Source organism: Sapajus apella, unplaced genomic scaffold (genome assembly GCF_009761245.1).
Source record: "Sapajus apella isolate SASKATOON/1434 unplaced genomic scaffold, GSC_monkey_1.0 scaffold79, whole genome shotgun sequence".
In the NCBI taxonomy this organism is placed as follows: Eukaryota; Metazoa; Chordata; class Mammalia; order Primates; family Cebidae; genus Sapajus; species Sapajus apella.
The window spans coordinates 1,308,802-1,329,227 of NW_022437019.1; the positions used below are offsets into that span (position 1 = coordinate 1,308,802).

The 20,426-nt window shown below is 44.7% G+C and overlaps 1 protein-coding gene across 2 annotated transcripts in view; it reads left to right on the forward strand.

Moving 5' to 3' along the window:
- SLIT3 (slit guidance ligand 3) overlaps positions 1–20,426 on the forward strand; it is a 627,018-nt gene that overhangs the window by 96,948 nt on the left and 509,644 nt on the right. For both annotated transcript variants that reach the window (XM_032252688.1, XM_032252689.1), the window contains exon 4: positions 8,185–8,256. In XM_032252688.1, the coding sequence (XP_032108579.1) occupies positions 8,185–8,256 (72 nt within the window). The remainder of the gene's footprint in view (positions 1–8,184; positions 8,257–20,426) is intronic.

Consider the following 20,426-nt stretch of genomic DNA (forward strand, 5'->3'; position numbering starts at 1 on the left):
ACAAAGAGATCTTTGCTGTTTGATGCTTAAGGCATACTGATTGTTAAGATAGTCCTCAACCAAATATCCAAGGGTTCCTGTAGATTTCCCAGCTTCCTTTGCAGCTAGGCTTATGCCATGTGACTAGTTCTGGCCAATCATGTGAGAAGCGGTATGAGTAACTGCTGGGTCAAGGGAGTTAAGAGCTGATGTATTTCCTCCTTCCGTCTCTTCCCCTGGCACAGCAGCCTTGGAGGCCACATGTTCTCTAAGGCATCATACCACATGCAACAAGCCACTTACGTAAGTGTGGAGTAAGTGTTTATTGTGTTAACCCACTGAGATTTTGGAGTTCATTTGTTACTGCCTTGCTGACCAATACGGCCATCTATGGAGGAGAAATAAATCTGCTGTATTTCCAAACTCTTGGGACATCTAGGGATGATTATAATGATAATCACAGTAGCTGTGGCAGCTACCGCTTACTGAGCCCTTGAGAAACACTGCAAAGCCCTTTACAGATGTTAAACCATTCAGCCCTCTCAGGTATCCCATGAGGTACATGATTTGCTATTACATAATAATTGTGTTCCTAAAATAATCTTTAGGTTATTTTTTAAAAAAGATTCTTGCACACAAACTCAATGAGGAAAAAAAACTGCTTAGGGATCAGAATTTTAGAGTATGACCACAAGGTTATTTCTCTTGCGGAAATGTCAAAAATAAAAGGGTTTTTAATTGCTATTAGGACTTTCAGGAGTTACAAACTAAAAATTAACTGATTTTCAAAACTGGTGTAAGCCAACCTAAATGTCATTGAGCAAATACTGGATCCCATGGAAGACAAATCTCAGGTCAACTTGTGGCTAAGCCATCAAAATAAATTGTGGGTTGGTCCACAGTTACTATTAAAAGGAAGCTCCATTATATCTCAAGGAAGTGGTTTCTCCCTCCAAAAAAGGGAAGCCTCAAAGGCAAAGAACAGCATCGTGCAACTAAAATGGCCACAGATATTGATATTAAGCCATTAGGTTTTCCTGACACACATACGGGGGCTGTTCCTGATCATGACACTAGTATAAACCAACCACCGTCACAAATCAGCTTCCTTACTGAATTGCTCAGATTATATCCAGTTTGCATTTTGCATAGCAGGAAAAAAACCCAAACTGGGTGTTAGACAGGTGAGGAAACCAAGCAAGCAAGAGGTCTTCAGTGACTACAGCAAACAGCTAGTGGGAACAGCCCCCGATCAAGGATCTCTGCTCTTTTGACTCTCCAGAGTTGTAGTTTTTTGCCCCCGATTTATAGTGACATCTGTACATCTTCATGGTCGATGGTGTCACCTCTGAGCTGAGGTTTGAGGCCTGTGAAGTTTGGTTCTGCCCTTACCTGGAGCCTGCAGTCATCATCCCTGGGGTTTGCTGACCTGGAGCAGCAGCCGGCAGGAAGCATTGCCCGTCTCTCTCTCTCTCCATTGAGGGTGGCATGGAGCTTCTGCTCTAGATAACAAAACTGCTTGGGTCCTTGTTGTTGAGACATGTAAGTGTTTCTGAAAGTACCAATAGACTGAGAAAGAATCCAGGCTGCTTAAGAAGCTGCCTGGGGAAGGGGAACCAATTGAGTTCATGACTAAAGCAAGCAGTCCTGCTGACCTGCAGGGGTTAGCACACTTTGACTTTCTTCCTCCCTCAGGCCTGAGTGGGCAGCTGACATCTCACACCTCCCTGATGAAAGGATGGGACTTGCTGTGTGATGGGCCATGCCCAGGCCCTGGTGGTCCCTCACCCCTGCCCTTTCCTGAGGAGTGGAAGTAGTGAGCCCTTCCCCCTGCTCGCCTTGCTTGTCATTGAGGCAGATATATCTGAAAGCCAAGTCTCTAAGAAGTTTCTGAAGGATGAAGACAGACTCAGGTGGGCAGGCCCTCTGGGAGCCCTGTTTACCCCACACAGGGCGACTTTCTGGCCCAGCAGAGCTATTGATTCATCAGACTCCTCTAGTTGGCCTTTCCTACCTTTTGATTTATTCTTGAAATTCAGCAGGCCCTTCTGGAATGTTCTTTGTGTGCCTGATGCTTTGTTGGCTGCTGTTGGGACACAGAGGACTTGTTAGTTGTATTTTCCGCCCTTGGCATTTGAAACTTAGGTGCTAAGACAGTTTATAATGAAGGGCTAAATGAAGAATTCTCACTGCACATAGGAGGTAAGAGCACAGGCTTAGCAGCAGGCACCTGGGTTGAAGTCCCACCGACTATCATGTTGGTCAAGCTTAACTTTGGGCAAGTTCTTAACCTTCTTAGGCTGCTATTTCTTAAATATAGGGATGCTAAGAGCACTGGCCTCCGAGCATTTCCTTGGGGATTAAGTGAGGTAGTGCATGTAAAGTGCTCAGTACAATGCCTGGCTCATGGTTTTAGTATCATTACTAGCTACTGCCATTAGTTGTCAAAACATATTTGAGAGATTTCAGTGTTATAGAAATCCTGAATCTAAACACACCACCTTCTACACGGTGTTCCTCCCTTCTCTCTTCCTCTCATTAGGGATTGGTAATTTGACTGATCAGTTACCCAAGCGGGAGGCACTTTTAATACCTGCACTCCTGCAACTCCCTCAATCCTCAGGTACATCCCGTCACAAAACCCAGCCGATTATACCTCATCTGTCTCTCCTACCTTCAGCCCCACTGTCATCCTTAACCAGGTCTTCACACGGAGATCCTGGTTACCCAAGCACCCTCTTAACTGGTTTTCCTGCTTCCAATTTCACCCTCTTCCTAGCCGGGCTGACTGCTACTCGGGAGAACTCCCTTGCTCAAAGCCTTTCTCTGGTTCCCCTTACTCCGTAAAAAGCCAAGCCCAAATTCTTTATTATGGATAAAAAGGCCTCTTGTGGTATGACTGCTACCTAGTTTTACAACTCTGTTGCTTATGTTCACAGGTCACCTCTGTGTTCCAGCCATGCAAGTTCCTCTGTCTCCTGGCCCTCCGTGGAGTAGAGACTACGTAATTCTCTCTCAGTCTAGAGCTCTCCATCCCTACCTCCTAAGGAGTCCTAGTCATTCTTTAAAACTAAACTCTAAGCCATCTTCCTTAGGAATTCTTCTTTTAACAAGGACTGGGTTAGCTCCTGCTTCACTGTGTTCCCACGACACCTTTGCTTTCAAGCTCATGGGAATTTTTTGTTTTCAGGCCTATCTCCTTTACTAGCATATGACATTTTTAAAGAAAGAAACTGTATCTTATTCATTTTTGTATGTTTATATTGAAAAACTGCAGAGATGAAAGAATGGACAGATGGGTAAATTATAGTTGATGGATGAGTGAGTGCTTGGGTTGATGGGTTGATGGATAGATGGATGGTGGTTGGATGAATAGGTAAATGAACAGTTGGATGGGTGAATGGTTGAATGGATGGATACGTGGATGAATTCAACAAACAAGGTGGCAAAAACTTTTAATTATATCTTACACCCAGGTGCATCCAGAAAGCCCTTTAGTGGTTCCACAAAGACAGGGGTCTATTTCTTGGTGCTTCTCAGTTCAGGCTGAAAAGCGCGTGACTTTGCAACTCAGCAGCCAGTTGTTTGTTTCGGTGTTTTTTTTTTTTTCCCTCACCTTTTCGCTCCCCATTGTTGCATCAGGAAAGCTGGAAAGGACTTTTGATCTTAGAGGGAGAGAGAATACCTAGGAGACCTTATCCCATCATTGCCCTGGCCCGCATCTCATTTGCTGACGTCCTCAGTGCTGTCCTCATTTGAGTTCCATTCAGTCCTGTTCTCCATACAGCCATCGTGGGTTTGCTTCCAGCTTGAACTATGGCAGGAGATCTCCACCTCTGGGCCCAGAGTAACAGAACAGCAGATGGCATGAGTGCACCATGGCCAGTAGCCACTTCTGCACCTCGCACTTACCTGTTTATCAGGAGAACAGCACGTTTCATTCTGTTCATTTTCCTGTTCAGGGGCCGCTTTCATAGCAGCCACAAGGGAAGTGCACCTTATACAGCTTGGAGCCTTCACCAGCTTTTCGAGGAAGGCATTCCAGGCCTGGCTGTTCACTTAGTAAATAGAAATAAATCCTGGAGATACCTGAAAATGCAGTATCTAGCTCCTTCTGATATGGAGAACCAGCAGGCGACCTGAAGTGAAAAGGCCCCAAGGCTTTTGGGAGCAGAGCTCCACCCAGCTGCCCCAGAATCCTCATTCAGGGTTTATGAAGCAGTGGGCAGTGCACAATTGGCTAAATTTGGTTGTATTTTTATTTTTATCCAGCCACAAATACCGGCAAAAAATGGAAAATTATTCCTTCCAGGAGCCTTGGAGCCAAGCTGGTTTTATTTTTAGCTTCAACTCTGGTTTAGGGTTTTCTGCAAACTGAACACCCTACTCACTGCAGGCAGCGGCAGGCTGGGTTATAGGATTTTTGCCTAGACGGGACTGTTGGTTGTCTGAATGTAACTCTTACCAGGCTTTGTACAGCTGTGACAATAGAGGGCGGTTCCAGACAGACCCACATAGAGACCCAGTTCTTGCCTTGGGGACCTCCAAGAGAGTTCTTTTTCAGGGAGGGCAATGTATACAGGGTGGTTCATTGCCTTGGATGGGGTGGAGAAGTGGCAACTCTGGATGAAAAGAAACAGAAAAAAAGTAAGAAAGGGAAAGGGAAAGAGAGCTGTTATTTATTGAAAGGCTTCAAGTATGTGGTGGTTCAGAACTAGAGCTCTGGAGTCTGACTGACTGGGTATAAATCCTGCCACTACCACTTCCTGAAACTGTGGCCTGGGGGATGGCTTGACCTCCCCAGGCCTCAGGTTCATTCTGTATGAGACAGGATGAATAATGACACCTACTGTGAGCACTGCTGCAGTTGAGATCCTGCCTGTGTAGCACGTGACATGGCATTTGACATGTAGGTAGAACTCAATCAGTACCACTGTCATCACTGCAGGGCTGAACACTTGCATAGACACTGTGTCATTTAAGATTCACTTTAGGCCAGGCACAGTGGCTCATGCCTGTAATCCCAGCACTTTAGGAGGCTGAGGTGGGCGGATCACGAGGTCAAGAGATTGAGACCATCCTGGCCAACATGGTGAAACCCTGTCTCTAATAAAAATAGAAAAATTAGCTGAGAAGCATGATGGCACATGCCTGTAGTCCCTGCTACTTGGGAGGCTGAGGCAGGAGAATTGCTTGAAACCAGGAGGTGGAGGTTACAAAAAAAAAAAAAAGGATGATATTGGTAATCTTCAGGGGGTTCTCTCTCTCAGCTTTGGAGCCCTCCTCCCTTTGTCTCTGTACAGGGGAATTTCTTTCTTTCTTCCCCCTTCTTTTTTGCCTATTAAACTCCCTGCTCCTTAAAAAAAAAAAAAAAAAAAGACTCACTGTAACCCATTGTACAGATTCAAAACTGAGGCTCAAAGGGCTAGATAGCTTGCCTGAGATCCCACAGCAAGAGCACAATAGAGCCAGACCTGTGCCCAGCCCCAGTGAATCCCAAAGACATAACATCAAGCCTTCTCCAGTTCCAGTGGCTTCCACTTGATATCACTGAGTACGTGGGAACTACTTGAAACGTAAAACTAGGTGTTGCCTCATCATTGTCTAACCGGAGTCCTCCACTTTGCTTTAGTGACAGGAGCACACAAAAAGCAGATACTGCAGTGGTCAAAGGGCACCAGGAAAAATCATAGAGACAGAAAGTGGAATGGTGCTTGCCAGGGCTGGGAGAGGGAGAGATGGGGAGTTATTGTTCAACAGGGGCAGAATTTCAGTATTGCAGGATGAAAAAGTTCTAGAGATTAGTTTCTTAACAATGTGAATACACTCAGCGCTACTGAACTAACTGTACACTTTTAGTATACAGTTTTTGCTAAGAAGATAAATTTAATGATATGTGATTTTACTGCAATTTTTAAATATTAAAGAAAAAACACTGGTGTAAGAGTCAGGCTGTCCTCAGCCGGGCGTGGTGATTTCACTCCTGTAATCCCAGCACTTAGGAAGGCCAAGGGGGCGGGTCATTTGAGGTCAGGAGTTTGAGACCAGCCTGGCCAACATGGTGAAATCCGTCTCTACTAAAAATACAAAAGTTAGCCAGGCATGGTGATGTGTGCCTGTAATTTCAACTACTCGGGAGGCTGAGGTAGGAGAATCGCTTGAACCTCGGAGGTGGAGGTTGCAATGAGCCAGGATTGCACCATTGCACTCCAGCCTGGGCAACAGAGTGAGACTCTATCTCAAACGAAACCAAACAAGAGTTATGCTGCCTTAGAGGTGGCCAGGGAATTACAGCTTAGCTCATCCAACTTTCTAGCCTTTCCTCCTCCGAATCAGGAGTCCCGTGGGTGGCATCCCTACCTAATGCTTATCCACTTGTTGCATGGCTGTCAGGCTGAGTGGCACCCTCTTGACAGTGGGCTTATGATATGAAGTCTTCAATGCTTCTCTCTCACATACTTTGTCCTGCTTGACCTCCTCCTAGTTGCTCGTCCCTCTGAAGTTTCCGTTCATAGACCTAGAATGAAAGTGGCAAAATGGGAGCAAAATCCCAAATAGGGAAGCATGTCTGCCTGGCAGTGGGGGAAGGGGGAGAGCCTGGGCTTTGGAGCTGGGAGTTAGGGAGAGGCTCACCTTTTCTATTCGTTAGTTTTCTTAGCTTTCAGATTGGGATTACATATTTATACCATGTAATAGGACATATTCAATTCACTTTATGTAGAAAAATTCATCCAGGCTATGAACCGCTCTTTGACTCTGGAAGATTCTGGGGACTGTGGGGTATGTGCTTTAACCATGGTTTGGACAGCTTCGCCTTTCCCTTGCTAAGCTATGTCAACTCACTAGGGCAGAGGGGCATGGGGCTAGCATGGAACAGAGTCTCTCTCTTGGCCTAATGCTCCCAGGAAAACAGCCTTCATGATCATAATGGTGGCTCTGTGTCCCTTAAAAACTCAGGTGGCCTTGCTGTGGTGTTTAGCATTGACCATGATTAAGAGAGACTGATGGGCTCTGTTGGCCACCATCCGATGTGAGCCATCCCTACTGGGCCGATTTTTGCCACAAGCCACACCTCATGCCCAGACCTTGTTCCCTGACCCAGGGCTTACTTCTCCATGAGTCCCAGTGGGGGCAGTGATAAGAGTCTATAATACTGTTAGGGGCCCATGAAAATGTTTTAATTTTTTTTAATATTGGAAGACAAAAATGAACTTTTAGGCAGAAATAAATGTTATATATTAATATATATTAATATATTTGTATTGATACCAACATAGTTATAAAATGTAATATTAAAATTTTTTTTTGACTGGGTGCAGTGGCTCATGCCTGTAATTCCAGCACTTTGGGAGGCTGAGGCAGGTAGATCACCTGAGGTCAGGAGTTCGTGACCAGCCTGGCTAACGTGGTGAAACAGATGAAACCTGTCTCTACTAAAAATACAAAAATTAGCCTGGTGTGGTGACAGAAGGCTGAGGCAGGAAAATCATTTGAACCTGGGAGGTGGAGGTTGTAGTGAGCGGAGATCGTACTGCTGTACTCAAGCCTGGGCAACAGAACAAGGCTCCGTCTCACAGAATAAAAATTAATGGAGAAAGCAGCTCACAAAGGCGAAATTGCCAGGGACCCGCAAAACTCACAATGGAACCCTGCTCTGGTCCACAGAGTCAAGATGGCCAGAATTCTATTTTGTTCCTCTATCTAAGGTGATCTGCCGGGCTCTTCTCTTTTGCTAAATTGACTGCTATCTGCTCCCACCATTACTATTTAGGATCCTGAATATTTCCTCTGATATTTCATTTATGTTTTTAGGGGAGTATTTCATATGCCAGTTTCATCACTCGATATAGCTACATGGAGCTCATGGGGAGAAAAGTTTAAAAGTCTGGTCTGGGGTCTGTGGGAAAGAATATTGTGATCCATTAGTGATGTCTGCCCAAGACTCTGGCAGAGGTGTGGCAGCACAGCGCGTGTGCTGTGTTTTAACTTTTGACTGACCTTTGCTTTGCATTCCCAGCCTGACTCTAAGCCCCACCAACAGGGAATATACCTTACACATGTTACGCAGCCCTCACTGAAAGATGTAGAGAGTCTCTTAATACCTGTTGATTGATTGATTGACTGATTGATTAAAGTGGTATCTGAATACATTTGATCTGGTTTAATGTCCCCTTGACATCCTTCTATTCTCTTTTTCCTCCTTAGGCGCCTGAACAAGAATAAACTCCAAGTCCTTCCAGAATTGCTTTTCCAGAGCACTCCGAAGCTCAGCAGACTGTGAGTAGAGTTGCCTTGCGTTCTCTACCTTGTACCTTTCCCGGCTTTGGTGATATGGAGGGTATGGTTTGTGGAGCGCCGTGCCACGTGGAGCTTGGCAGTTAGGCCCTGGCATGGAGACTTGGAGCTGGGCTTTGACATTACATCCACCCCCAACAAATGCTTCCAGGCCTGACTTCTTGCTCCTTCTCTCAGACATCGGTGGCTTGTGTGACCAGTGAGGACTAGTGATATGTGGCAGTCGCTCATTGCCTTGCCAGGAAGGAAGATATGCTTCCATTTATTGTGGCTGTGAACTTACTTCAGGGAAATTCCCTGAGGCTGGGTTTGAGATAGGTTTATTCACAAGAGACTGCCAGTGGTCTCAAAAGATGATGGTTTGGACCAAACATGGCAACCTCACCACCTTGCTGGTTGGAGCAGCTCCTGCCTTTTCCCCACTTCCTAGCACTGCCAGTCTAGGAACCCTGGGTCTGAAGGTTTATGATTTTGTGGGAAAAGGAAGAAACACATTGAATTTTGCTTTATCCTCTTCAGTGGTCCAGGGTATAATGAGGAGAGGGGAGAGTTGGAGATACCTCTGTTTATTCAGTGTGAGAGTTTGGAAGCCCAGGAGCTGGAGTTGCAGGTGAGGTTGGAGACTGTGATTAGTGTATTGTAGATGTCAGGCAGGTGCAAATTAAATCATCGACAGTGAACCCAAAATCATGCTGGCAGTGACTCAGTTCATGGGGTGTACTGGATTGCCCAAGGCTTGCCTTTCTGAATGAAGCGACAGTCCTGGATGGCTTTGCAGTCAGGTAGCAAGATTTACAGCCTGGCTGGGAAGACTCGAACGTTGCAGGGAGGCTCCAACGTTGTGGCTACCATTCTCATTCCCAATGGTTGCATTTAATACCTACTTATGCAGCCAAACACTGCATATAGGCTCTGGGATAAATTGGGAGATATGAAACATATTTGTCAGTGTGCGCACTTACGAATGAGTTCTGAATTAGGAATGTATATATGTCTATACACACAGACACACGCACACACACACGTATTTTAAAAGAGTACTTTGCTGGAACAAGAAGAGGCAAGGGTTGGCTGGTATTCCAGTCATACAGTGGTTTTTGCTTGCCTTCTCTAGGACACACCTGAACTTTGCCAAGGTCTCCTCTTGCTGTGTGTCCTGTTTCTCTGGCTCAGTCACCCTAGCTGACTTTGCTAAATGTAGGAAAGACAATATCTTCCTTTATACTCTTCCAGTCTGGACCTGCCTGGATGGGCATGGGGGTAGAGGAAATGTTGTTCAAGAACCCAGGGGTCCAGAAGAGCTGGATAAGCTATGCCAAATGGACATACCAGAAACCACCCTGGTTTGTAACATCCCCTGCCTTGTATAGCTCTGCCCTTACTTGCTCACCTAATACCATCTCTCCATCCAGTACTGCATTGCACCTTTCAACCTGCTCTTAACTAAGTACTACAGCAGAGTATGTACTATTCTTCTGAGAATTCAGCATCAGTTTAAAGGCCCCCGGGGAAGGTACCTATGGGACTGGAATGCTGGATAATTTATGTGGGTGGGGCCTGAGCATCCCAACTGCTGCAGGATGTCAGGTGGGCTGGTTCTTGCTCACAGAAACCTTACCATGGCTATCATGTGATGTCCATTTTGTGCAGAGTTGGTCTTGATCCAGGCAAAGTAGGAATTTCAGGTGGTGATAACAGGTCTCTGAGATTCCGGGAGCCAGGCACATGGGCATGGGGAACCCATGTGGTATGTCCTTTGCCATGTCCTGAGAGAGCTTGAGAGTCACTTTTCCTTCAGTATCTAAATATCTTCATCAGTAAATGGAGATACCGTCTCCTCCCTTCTCTCTACCTTGTAGAGGAACTGTAAGTGACAATGAGATTGTGGTGTACATGTGTTTTTAAGGACTTAAAATGCTGTACAAGTGTAAGCACCAAGACAACTATTGTTACTCCCACAATTCCTGTCTTTACAACCTCAGTTTCTGATCCCCTTTCTCTGGGAGCCATAAAGAGACTAGGAGTTGCAATAAACATTGAGATAAATTACGCTGAGCTTTTGCTTCAAGCCAGAGAGCTGCAGCTAGGAAAGCAGGGATGACATTTGACTCATTTTGGCATCCATTTCTTGCTGGGTCCCTGTCCGGGCAGAGTGTGACACACACAGGCACTAAAGTCAATGATGGTTGAATGGGTAGATGAATAAATGAATGATATAGGCCCAAGGATATAAACAGTGCCCTCGGCAAACTTTGATTCTTTTATTCACTATTCATTCATTGATCCATTCACTCACTCATTCAGTAAGCTTTTTCCTGGGTGTCTGTTCCAGCATGGTGTCTGTCCTAGGTGTTGAGCTGTAGACGTGAAGGACGCCCAGTTCTCTATGTGCCCTATTATGACACATTTTGAATGGCTACCAAAAAGCTGAGAGCTAAATATAATTTTTTTATTGAAGCAGCTATATTAACCCAAGTTTGGGCTATAATCAGCAATCCCTTTTTCTCTCTGGGCTTGATCTTTGATTTTTCTTAATGGCCCTCTTGTGTCTTTGTCTTATTTTGTCAGCCACTCCAGAGGCTTTTTGGAAGTAAGCAGGGTACAAATTAGAAATCAATAAATGTGCAATCACGACCGTGTATTACATATGCCACTGGCTCTGTTTTAAAAGAGCACTGCATCTCAATAGACACAGCGAGGCGTTTTTCACGCTAAATGTGGATTCTACGTGTCTGGCTACTCCAGCGTATGCCATGTAGGATAAACAACTCTTGATACTACTTTTTGATTAGTCTTATAGGCAGAACTTCTTAATACTTTGTGTTTGTCCAAAGACTATCTGTTGGAAACTCTACAGTCATGTAGTAAAAGCAGGTTTTGAATAGTAATGATAAAGGAAATAATATTTATGAGAACCTACGCTGTGATTATAACACCACTCACTAGCAAGTGACAGAAGTTAGTTTAGCCCAAAGAGGAAATATATTGATTCACATAACTGAGAAGACCAGCGGTAGTTATGAATGTCTTTAAGAACAACTGGATCCAGGGGTTCGGTGATGTCATTAGGACTTCATCTTGCTCCTTCACTCCCTTGGAACAGCGGACTCGTTTGTGAGCTAATGCAAAAGACTCAAAATGCACTAATTCAGAGATCCTGGTGAAGAGGAACTTGGTCGATTGTCCCGTAAGAAAGAACTGAGGGTAGACGCTGATTACTTAGCTTGGTCATATATGTCCGTGTCCCAGTGAATCAAGGCAACTAATGAGATGGTGTCCTCTGAGTATCAAGCTGTGTTCATCCCACTTGCTTAGAGAATGAGTTCCCCACAGGAAGGAGTAATTCTGTTACCAGAAGACAGAAGAAGGGATGTGGAATGCGAAAACAACAGATGCCTGGTAGTGTATTGAGCATCCACTGTACGCAGTTCCCTGTGCTTTGAGCGCTTTGGATCCTGACAGTAGCACTTTCAGATAGATGATGGCACTAGCAAACACGTTGAGTGCCAGGTGCTGTTCTGAGCAATTCATGTTTATTAACTCATTTGATTCTCCTAACAACTCTTTGGGATAAGTACTATGGTTAGTACTGTTCTATAGACATGAAACAGGTGCAGAAAGGTTAAAGACTTTGAACAACACCATACAACTACTTAGTGGCAGAACGAGGATTCACGTTTGGGTGACCTGACTCCAGAGTCTGTATTTGTCTCTACTGGGAGTTCCCTGCCTGAGGCTCAATTAATGCCCCATTTTATAGATGAGAAAATTAAAGCTCAAAGTTTAGATTACTGCATAGATATATATCTATATCTATATATAGATAGATAGAAAGATACACATATATATATCCCATCTAAGAAGCAGCATTGTATTAGGCATTTTGCCTCAATACTCAGACTTAACCATCACAACAATCATGTAAAGAGAATCATTATTAAATCTATTTCTAAGGCTTAGGAATATCTAACTTACCTATAGTTATATAAATAGGATGTGATGGAACTGGGACTCAGTGCACATCTGTGTCTCTGCCAAGTTCTTATGTTTTCTGCCATACCACAGTGTCATGCGGTAACTACCATGAACAACTGAAGTTACGCTCAAAAGGCCTGGTGATGGACGTGTCATGTATCCAAGAGTTTCCCTTAGGACTTTGCTGACTACCCATCATGCACCCATCCTCAGAGCCAGGATCATCCTACACGTGTGTATTAGTGGGGTATCTGTCTCTTATTCTCTGCTGAAGCACACAGAGCATGAGACACAGAATCCCAGAGCTTGGGAGTGCCCTGAATGTATGTTGCTGTGGTCTGCAAAATGCCCAGTGAGGTCTCTACCATGTTTGGGTCACTCAATAAATATTTTCCCCCTGCCATCCTGACATAGATCATGGTCAAGTATGGAGACTGTGCTTCTGTTCTTTCTAGGCTCCTGCAGCACCTGACCCAGAGCAGAGGACAGGAGGAGGTAGTCAAGTGAAAGGGTTAAGGGACTGCCTGCTGTGGGTCCTGAAACCTTTGGCAAGTTACTTAACCTCTCTCGTCTCAGGTTCTTCATCAGTAGCATAGACAATGATAGAACCAACCTCTCTGTCTTGTTATGAGGATACATGAGAATCATCTGGAGGAAAATAATTAGCATTGAACAAAGCCCATCGTAAATGCTCCATGGAAGATGGCCACAGCTGCCCTTGGCTGGCCAGCTGATGAGACTAGTGCTTATGCCGGGGCTTTGGCTCTGTGGTATAAACCCTGCAGCACTTAGGGAAGAGTCCAGCCTCCAAGTTGGAGGAGGGTTGGATGAGCACTGCACTTGGAGTGGGAAGACCTAGATCTTCATGCTGGATGTTCCACTTGTAAGCTGTGTGGCCCTGGGCATGTTACTTGGCCTCTCTGGGCTTTGTCTAGAGAGGAAAGGATGGAGCATGATCTGTTGCATGACCTACAGGCTATTAATTTCTCCTTTTGTCATCCCCTTCCAGGTTTTTCTTTCACTTACCCATGGGAGAGACTGAAGGATTTCTGGTTATTTAAAGGCTGATTGATTAATGTTGCCAGAAATTCTGTAGAAGGAAGAAATGGCAAGATGCAAACAGTGATTAAAAACCCTCTATCTGGCTGGGCACAGTGACTCATGCCTGTTATCCCAGCACTTTGGGAGGCCAGGTTGCCTGAGCTCAGGAGTTCGAGACCATCCTGGGCAACATGGCAAAACTCCGCCTCTACCAAAAATACAAAAATATAGCTAGGCATGGTGGCCTGAACCTGTGGTCCCAGCTACTTGGGAGGTTGAGGTATGGGGATCACATGAGCCTAGGAGACAGAGGTTGCAGTGAACTGAGATCATACCACTGCACTCCAGCCTGGGCGACAGAGTGAGACCCTATCTCAGACAAGCAAAAAACACCCTCTGTATTTTACCAGATTAGAGAGCTTTGGGGGAACTGAGGGACACGTTGTTCACAATATTTTTTAAAAGAATTTATCGTTGCAGCCGGGTGTGGTGGCTCAGGCCTGTATTCCCAGCGCTTTGGGAGGCCGAGGTGGGCCGCTCACTTGAAGCCAGGAGTTTGACACCAACCTGGCCAACATGGTGAAGCTGCTTCTCTACTAAAAATACAAAATTAACCAGGCATGGTGGTGCACACCTGTCATCTCAGCTATCTGGGAGGCCGAGGCATGAAAATCACTTGATCCCAGAAGGTGAAGTTGCAGTGAGCTGAGATGGTGCCACTGCACTCCAACCTGGGGAGCACAGTGAGTGAGATTCTGTCTCCAGAAAACAAAAAAGAGTTTATCTTTGCCCTGTAAGGATGAGTAGACAGACCAAGGTGGCTCCTTTTGGCTCACTTATTTCAGATTCAGGTTCACATAGTCTATTTGTTCCCTATTTGGTAATGGTTTAAAACCTACAGCTGCATGCGCCTGTAGTCCCAGCTACTTGGGAGGCTGAGGCAGGAGAATCGCTTGAAACTGGGAGGCGGAGGTTGCAGTGAGCCGAGGTCGCGCCAACGCACTCTAGCCTGGCGCCTGGCAGCAGAGCAAGACTCTGTCTCAAAAATAAATAAATAAATAAATAAATAAATAAATAAATAAATAAAACCTATAGCTGCATAAGCAGTTTTACTTGTAGCGGGATGGAGGGCTTCATTTAGTCTTCATTCAGTTCTATGAGGAATTTGACAACTTTAAAAGAAGAAGAAAAAAAAAAAGATGCCACTGAGGCTAAACCTGCTGTCATTCACCTGGGGAAGTGGAGTTGCAAGTGACTTGGAAAGATAATCCCCAATTCCCTGAAAACCATATGTGTTGTGGCCAACCAATTGAGCCCCGAGTCACTGGCACTGTTATCATTCTGGAGCAGCTTCCCCACCAAAAAGTTCAAGGCTGCTAGACTCCAGCTTCCAGGGAACTTGCTTCCCCAGGCCGAGTCCTCCTCTGACCTCTCATCTGGGCTAGTCCGCGTCGCCTCTTCATATTCACCATTTTCTGCTTTTATCACAGGTGTCCGGGCTCACACAAACTGGGAGCTGCATTCAGAGCCATGATCTCATGTTTCTTTAAGGCAGTCCAACATTACAGCAAGGAACAGACACTTTGGAACCAGAGCAGACCTCAGTTTGAATCCCACCTTCTGGTGACCCTGGGCAAGTCACCTCACCGTTTTCAGTCTTGTGTTGGTTAGCTATACAGTAGGAATGATAATCATAGTTTCCATAATCGTTTGCTCAGCCACCATCACAAAATACCACACACTGAGTGGCTTCAATTACAGAAATGTATTTTCTCACAGTTCTGGGAAACAGAAGTCTCAGATCAAGATGCTGGCTGGATTGCTTCCTCCTGGTGCCTCTCTCCTTGGCTTGCAGATAGCCACCTTCCCTGCTGCCTCCTCACCTGGTCGTGCCTCTGTGGTAGCACACCCCTGGTGTCTCCTCCTCTTGCGAGGACACCAGTCATGTTGGATTAGGGCCCCACTCTAATGGCCTCATTTTAACTCGATCACCACTTTAACAACCTGACCTCCAATATGGTTATGTTCTGAGGTTGTGGGATTAGGGCTTCAACATAAGCATTTGAGGGAGGGGGGCAGGGGCAATTGAAACTTTATCAGTTCCCAAATGTGTGTGGTGTATTTACTAGGGGTCAGGTGCTCTGCAAAGTGTTTCACCTATATTCTGTCACTCCCTCTCAGATTTCTGTGGTAGATCCCCATTTTAGAGTTACAGAAACAGAGACGTAGAGATTTAGACAGCGTGCCCAAGCTCACAGAGCCGGTAACTGGCTGAGCCAAAGTTTAAACTCAAGCTTGCCTAACCCCACAGCCCACCTTCCTAACCGTGACGCCTGCAAGTTAGTAACTAAAGTGCCAGGCACCCAGTAGGAATTCAGTGAATGCTAGCTCCTTTATCTCTATGAAGCCCTAAATGAGCTCAGAGTTGTTGAATGACTAGAGCCCCTTACCTCTAGGTAGTGATTTCTGCTACTCACAGAGCCCTTGCCAGCCACCTCAGTCTTCCAATTCGGCATGAAACTTTAAAACATAACTACATGCAATATGTGTCGCTATAGAACTCTGTGTTGATGTGAAACAGTGCTATAAAAGTGAAAAACCAGTGGAGAAAACAAAAACCATACTACCCAATTTTCCAGTGGAGTTGTTATCTGATGTGGTGAAATGATAATAGCACAGCAGAAAAACCAATCCATCAGGCTGGTGGGGCGCTTCAGAGACTGCCTGCCTGCCTGGAGCTGAATCCAGAGACCTGCTACCTTGTGTGCTAGCCCAGATTTCAGAGGCTGGGGACGGTGAGACCAGCCTCAGCATCTCATACATGGGGTCACGTCTTTCAGGGACACAACCACCCAAAGCTCATGGAAAATGTCCCTGCAAACTGAGTCCCCATTTCCTGATTTTTTTTAGCTGTTCCCCCAAACCCTGGATGCTGCAGTGAGGCCAGCCTTGTGTGTTTTATGGATCATGTCATCAACTCCAGGGTTTGCCGTGGTTTTGAAGACAGGTTTTGCTTTAATCTGTGTGTGGACAGAGAATGGATTATGGTGGTTGCCATGTCACTCTCTCTGTAGTACCTCAAGCCAGAGCCAGGGATGAAGGCCTGGGAGGTGTCATCTCTCTCCTCCGTTAGGATGTGTCCAGCTGAGCACAGAAGCCTGTGGACTTACTACAGAATTGATTACGAGGCTAACATTGAAATTGCCTTGTAGATTCTTGCATTACAGAATTTTTGAGCTAGGAATAGTGATCTAGACCAGTGCTTCTCAAACTTTATGTATCTGAACACCTAAGGATCTTGTTAAAATGTGGATTCTGATTCTGTAAGCCTGGAGTGCAACCTGAAAATCTGCATTTCTAACAAATTCTCAAGTGATCGTGCTGGCCAAGACCACAGCAGAGCAAGGACCTAAGCTATGGCTGGCTTTCAAACTTAGTGTATAGAAACAAGTATCTTGAAATGATGGTTAAAATGCTGCTTTGCAGGCCACACACCCAGGAAGTCTGGTTCATTAGATTTGGAATGGACTGGTGGATTTGACTTTGTAAATAGGCATTCTAGGTGATTTTGTTGTGTGTCACTCATGGGGTATATTTTAAGAAACATTGATCTCGTATAGCCCCTGTTGTTTTATATGTTTTGGAGGAAGGAAAGAACTAAACATCTTTTGAACACCTAATGTGTGCTAGGTACCTTATGTTTATGACAACTCCTCCAATCCCCCCAAGAATCTTGCATGAAAGGTGTTTTTATGCCTGCTACACTGTTGATGAAACTGAGGCTTGCATTTCACTCACCCACCAGAAATGAACCCAGCTCTCTCTGACTTTCTCACCCCCTTATTTTCGGTGAGTTTTTTCCCTGCCTTATCATGTGCTTTCTAGGCAGAAACACATCTTGAATGAGAAAGATAACAATCATAAATTTATGAAGCTTTCATGGTTCAGTATTTTGAACTTATACGCTCATATAAGCATATATGAGCACATGCTCCTATCTGAGATCTAGGATATTAAGACTTGAAACATTGAAAGAAAAAGATTTATAGACCTAAATACATGCTAGCAAGTAGCCCTTTCTAAATTCCCTATGATCTATCAAAGGTAGAGTTGGATTTTACATTTTCAATCTCTTCAGCCCTTTGGGCCAGCACAAGAGTTTTCTAAAGTGATCAGGCAATATTTGTACTGAGAAGTACATTCTGCCAGCTTGGAAATTGTTTTTAAATTTTTTTAAGAAGGAAAGAAAACCAAGCTGTGACTTTACAATGCTTTGGAATTACAGAATATGCTTGTAATTTTTACAATTCTGCACAGACTTCTTTGCCACATCTGGTTGATATTACTGGCAGGGATATATGGGGGAATAAACCATGGGCTGGAATGTGAAACATCCCACAAAATGAGTTTCTTATAGGTTGCTGCATAAAACATTTTGAATCTCCTTCTCTTTGGAAGGGTGGCTTAAGTGATTTCATGGATTTAGTATTTTCTTTGGTTTGAAGGTAAGGGCTTTTGCTGGTTTGCTTGGTGGGCCTTCCAAGATGGTTTTCTGAAGATATTTGTATCATCCTAGAGTCATGCCATGGACCAGAATGAGAAAAGTCACTCTTTAAGGAAATCAGACCAACTTTTGGTCAATAACACTGGACCATTAGAGATAATGGTGAAACCCGGGACCAACTGAATCACTCACTGCAAGAAAGGAGGAATGTAAGGAGAAAGGGTTTTTGTGTAAGGAATTCAGATAAATCTCCTAAATCTTAACCCTGGTGGTACAAAGAACAGCTAATAGCAAGACAAGCTCACCTCCTCGCACATACAGCTGAAAACCTTCATACATCGGCGCACTGTCTTAACTACATATGAAAATAGTGAGTTAGGGAAATGGAAAAATAAAACAAACACACAGCTGATACTTGGGACTCAGTCAACTCCCTGTTGTTAACATCCCTGTCCTATCTCTAGGAAGAGAACTGTGTGTCCAGGGACAACCAAAGCACTGTTGAACACCTACCGTGTGTGTGTCACTCCGCTATGCTGGGTTGGGATGGTGAATACAGAAACCAGAAATGTCTAATCTGAGCCCAGAGGGTGTGAGTATGGGCTTCTTGCCACCTGGCTCTTTCTCAGACTTCCTTGGCTGGGACCCACCTGCGGAGTTGAAACTGACAGCAGAGCCCTTTCTGCACAATACCAGCGCTGCTCTCAGCACCCCATGACATGTGGTGGGGTCGGCCAGCCTAGGCAGGATTCTGTGATATCACCAAGGGTGCTCAAATAATCTTCTCTTTATTAAGAATGAGGACCAGAAACCAGCCTTCACCCACACCATGAGTTCTTCATTCTCTTTATCTGGAGTTAGAAACTATCCATGGAATTAAATATCAGGGAAATACTGCATTGTATATAGAAAAATAACCTTTTGGGCCGGGTGCGCTGGCTCAAGCCTGTAATCCCAGCACTTTGGGAGGCCGAGGCGGGTGGATCACGAGGTCAAGAGATTGAGACCATCCTGGTCAGCATGGTAAAACCCCGTCTCTACTAAAAATACAAAAATTAGCTGGGCATGGTGGCGCGTGCCTGTAGTCCCAGCTACTCGGGAGGCTGAGGCAGGAGAATTGCCTGAACCCAGGAGGTGGAGGTTGCAGTGAGCCGAGATCGCGCCATTGCACTCCAGCCTGGGTAACAAGAGCGAAACTCCGTCTAAAAAAAAAGAAAAAGAAAAATAACGTTTTGAGGTGAGCGGAACCCAAACGCACATTCTTCAGTTGTCTGAATGATGCAATGTAGCCATATCTAATAATCTTAAAATATTTGTTCTTGAACCACATTCAGCGTTAATAGAAACACTTCTAAAGAGCCTAATTATCTCTCATTTTCAACCAACATGTGGGAATCCCTCCAGGGGACAAATAGTATTTTAATTTGATGCCCCAAATTCTAGCATAATTTCAAGTCACCAAAAACATCTGTAACTTTGTCTTTCTTCTGGCTTTCCTATGGACTCAGTATCCTGGATTTGAATATTAAATGCCACTTGTAAGGTTTGTAGTTCATTTACAAAGTCTTGGAGGTTTAGGCCTGTAATGAAAGTGTTGACGAAATAATAAAAACAGCAAAGCTATGATAACACAGCACTGTCCAAACCAAATAGAAATGGAGACGTTTAAGTCAATTTCACGCTCCTTGCCTGAATTTGGTGTACTGGACCTGAGTTTTTGATTCATGGTTTAGAATAATATTTTAATGTTTTATTCATGATGTTTCTTTCTTCTCGTCATTCTTTTTTTTTTAATTCTCCTCACCCTACTTAACGGTGATGAAGCCTGCTTGGAAGTGTGCCCCCCCCCTTGATTGGCACTGCCTGTTGCATAGCCAAAAACGCTCCCCACAGTTGGCCAGATGGAGTATCTTGCTATTGAACTGATGGTTTGGCCTCTTGTTTGCATGTCTGAAGCTCTGGACTTGAATTTTTAGTCAATGAGTCAGCTTTTGATTGAAACATATGTTGAATCATGCCAACATCTCTCCAGATAAAGGGAGCATCTTGACTTTTGAATAAGAAAACTGGATTTTCAAGAGAGTTAAAAGGGTAACCTAGGACTAATCTCCTCTAGCTCAGTCTCATTCATCTGAGATTTGTGAAACTCTATATTGTGGATCAAGATGCTCAGATGAGAAATCTAACTTCAATAATTTATTTTTGTTTGTTTTTGAGACAGAGTCTTGCTCTGTCGCCAGGCTGGACTGCAGTGGCACGGTGTCATTTCACGGCAACCTTCACCTCCCTGGTTCAAGCGATTCTCCTGCCTCAGCCTCCTGAGCAGCTGGGACTACAGGTGCATGCTACCACATTCAGCTAATTTTTTGTATTTTTGTAGAGGTAGGGTTTCGCCATGTAGGCCAGGATGGTCTCAATCTCTTGACCTTGTGATCCACCTTCCTCAGCCTCCCAAAGTGCTGGGATTATAGGCATGAGCCACCACGCCTGGCCAACTTCAATAATTTTTTAAAGATGAAAAACAGTGGTAGCAGTTCAGAGAGAAATGCAAAATCATCCTTTTTATTGATATGATTGCTCTACTAGTCTTCTTCCTATATCTCTGTCTCCCACTCTGACTCCTTTTTGTTAA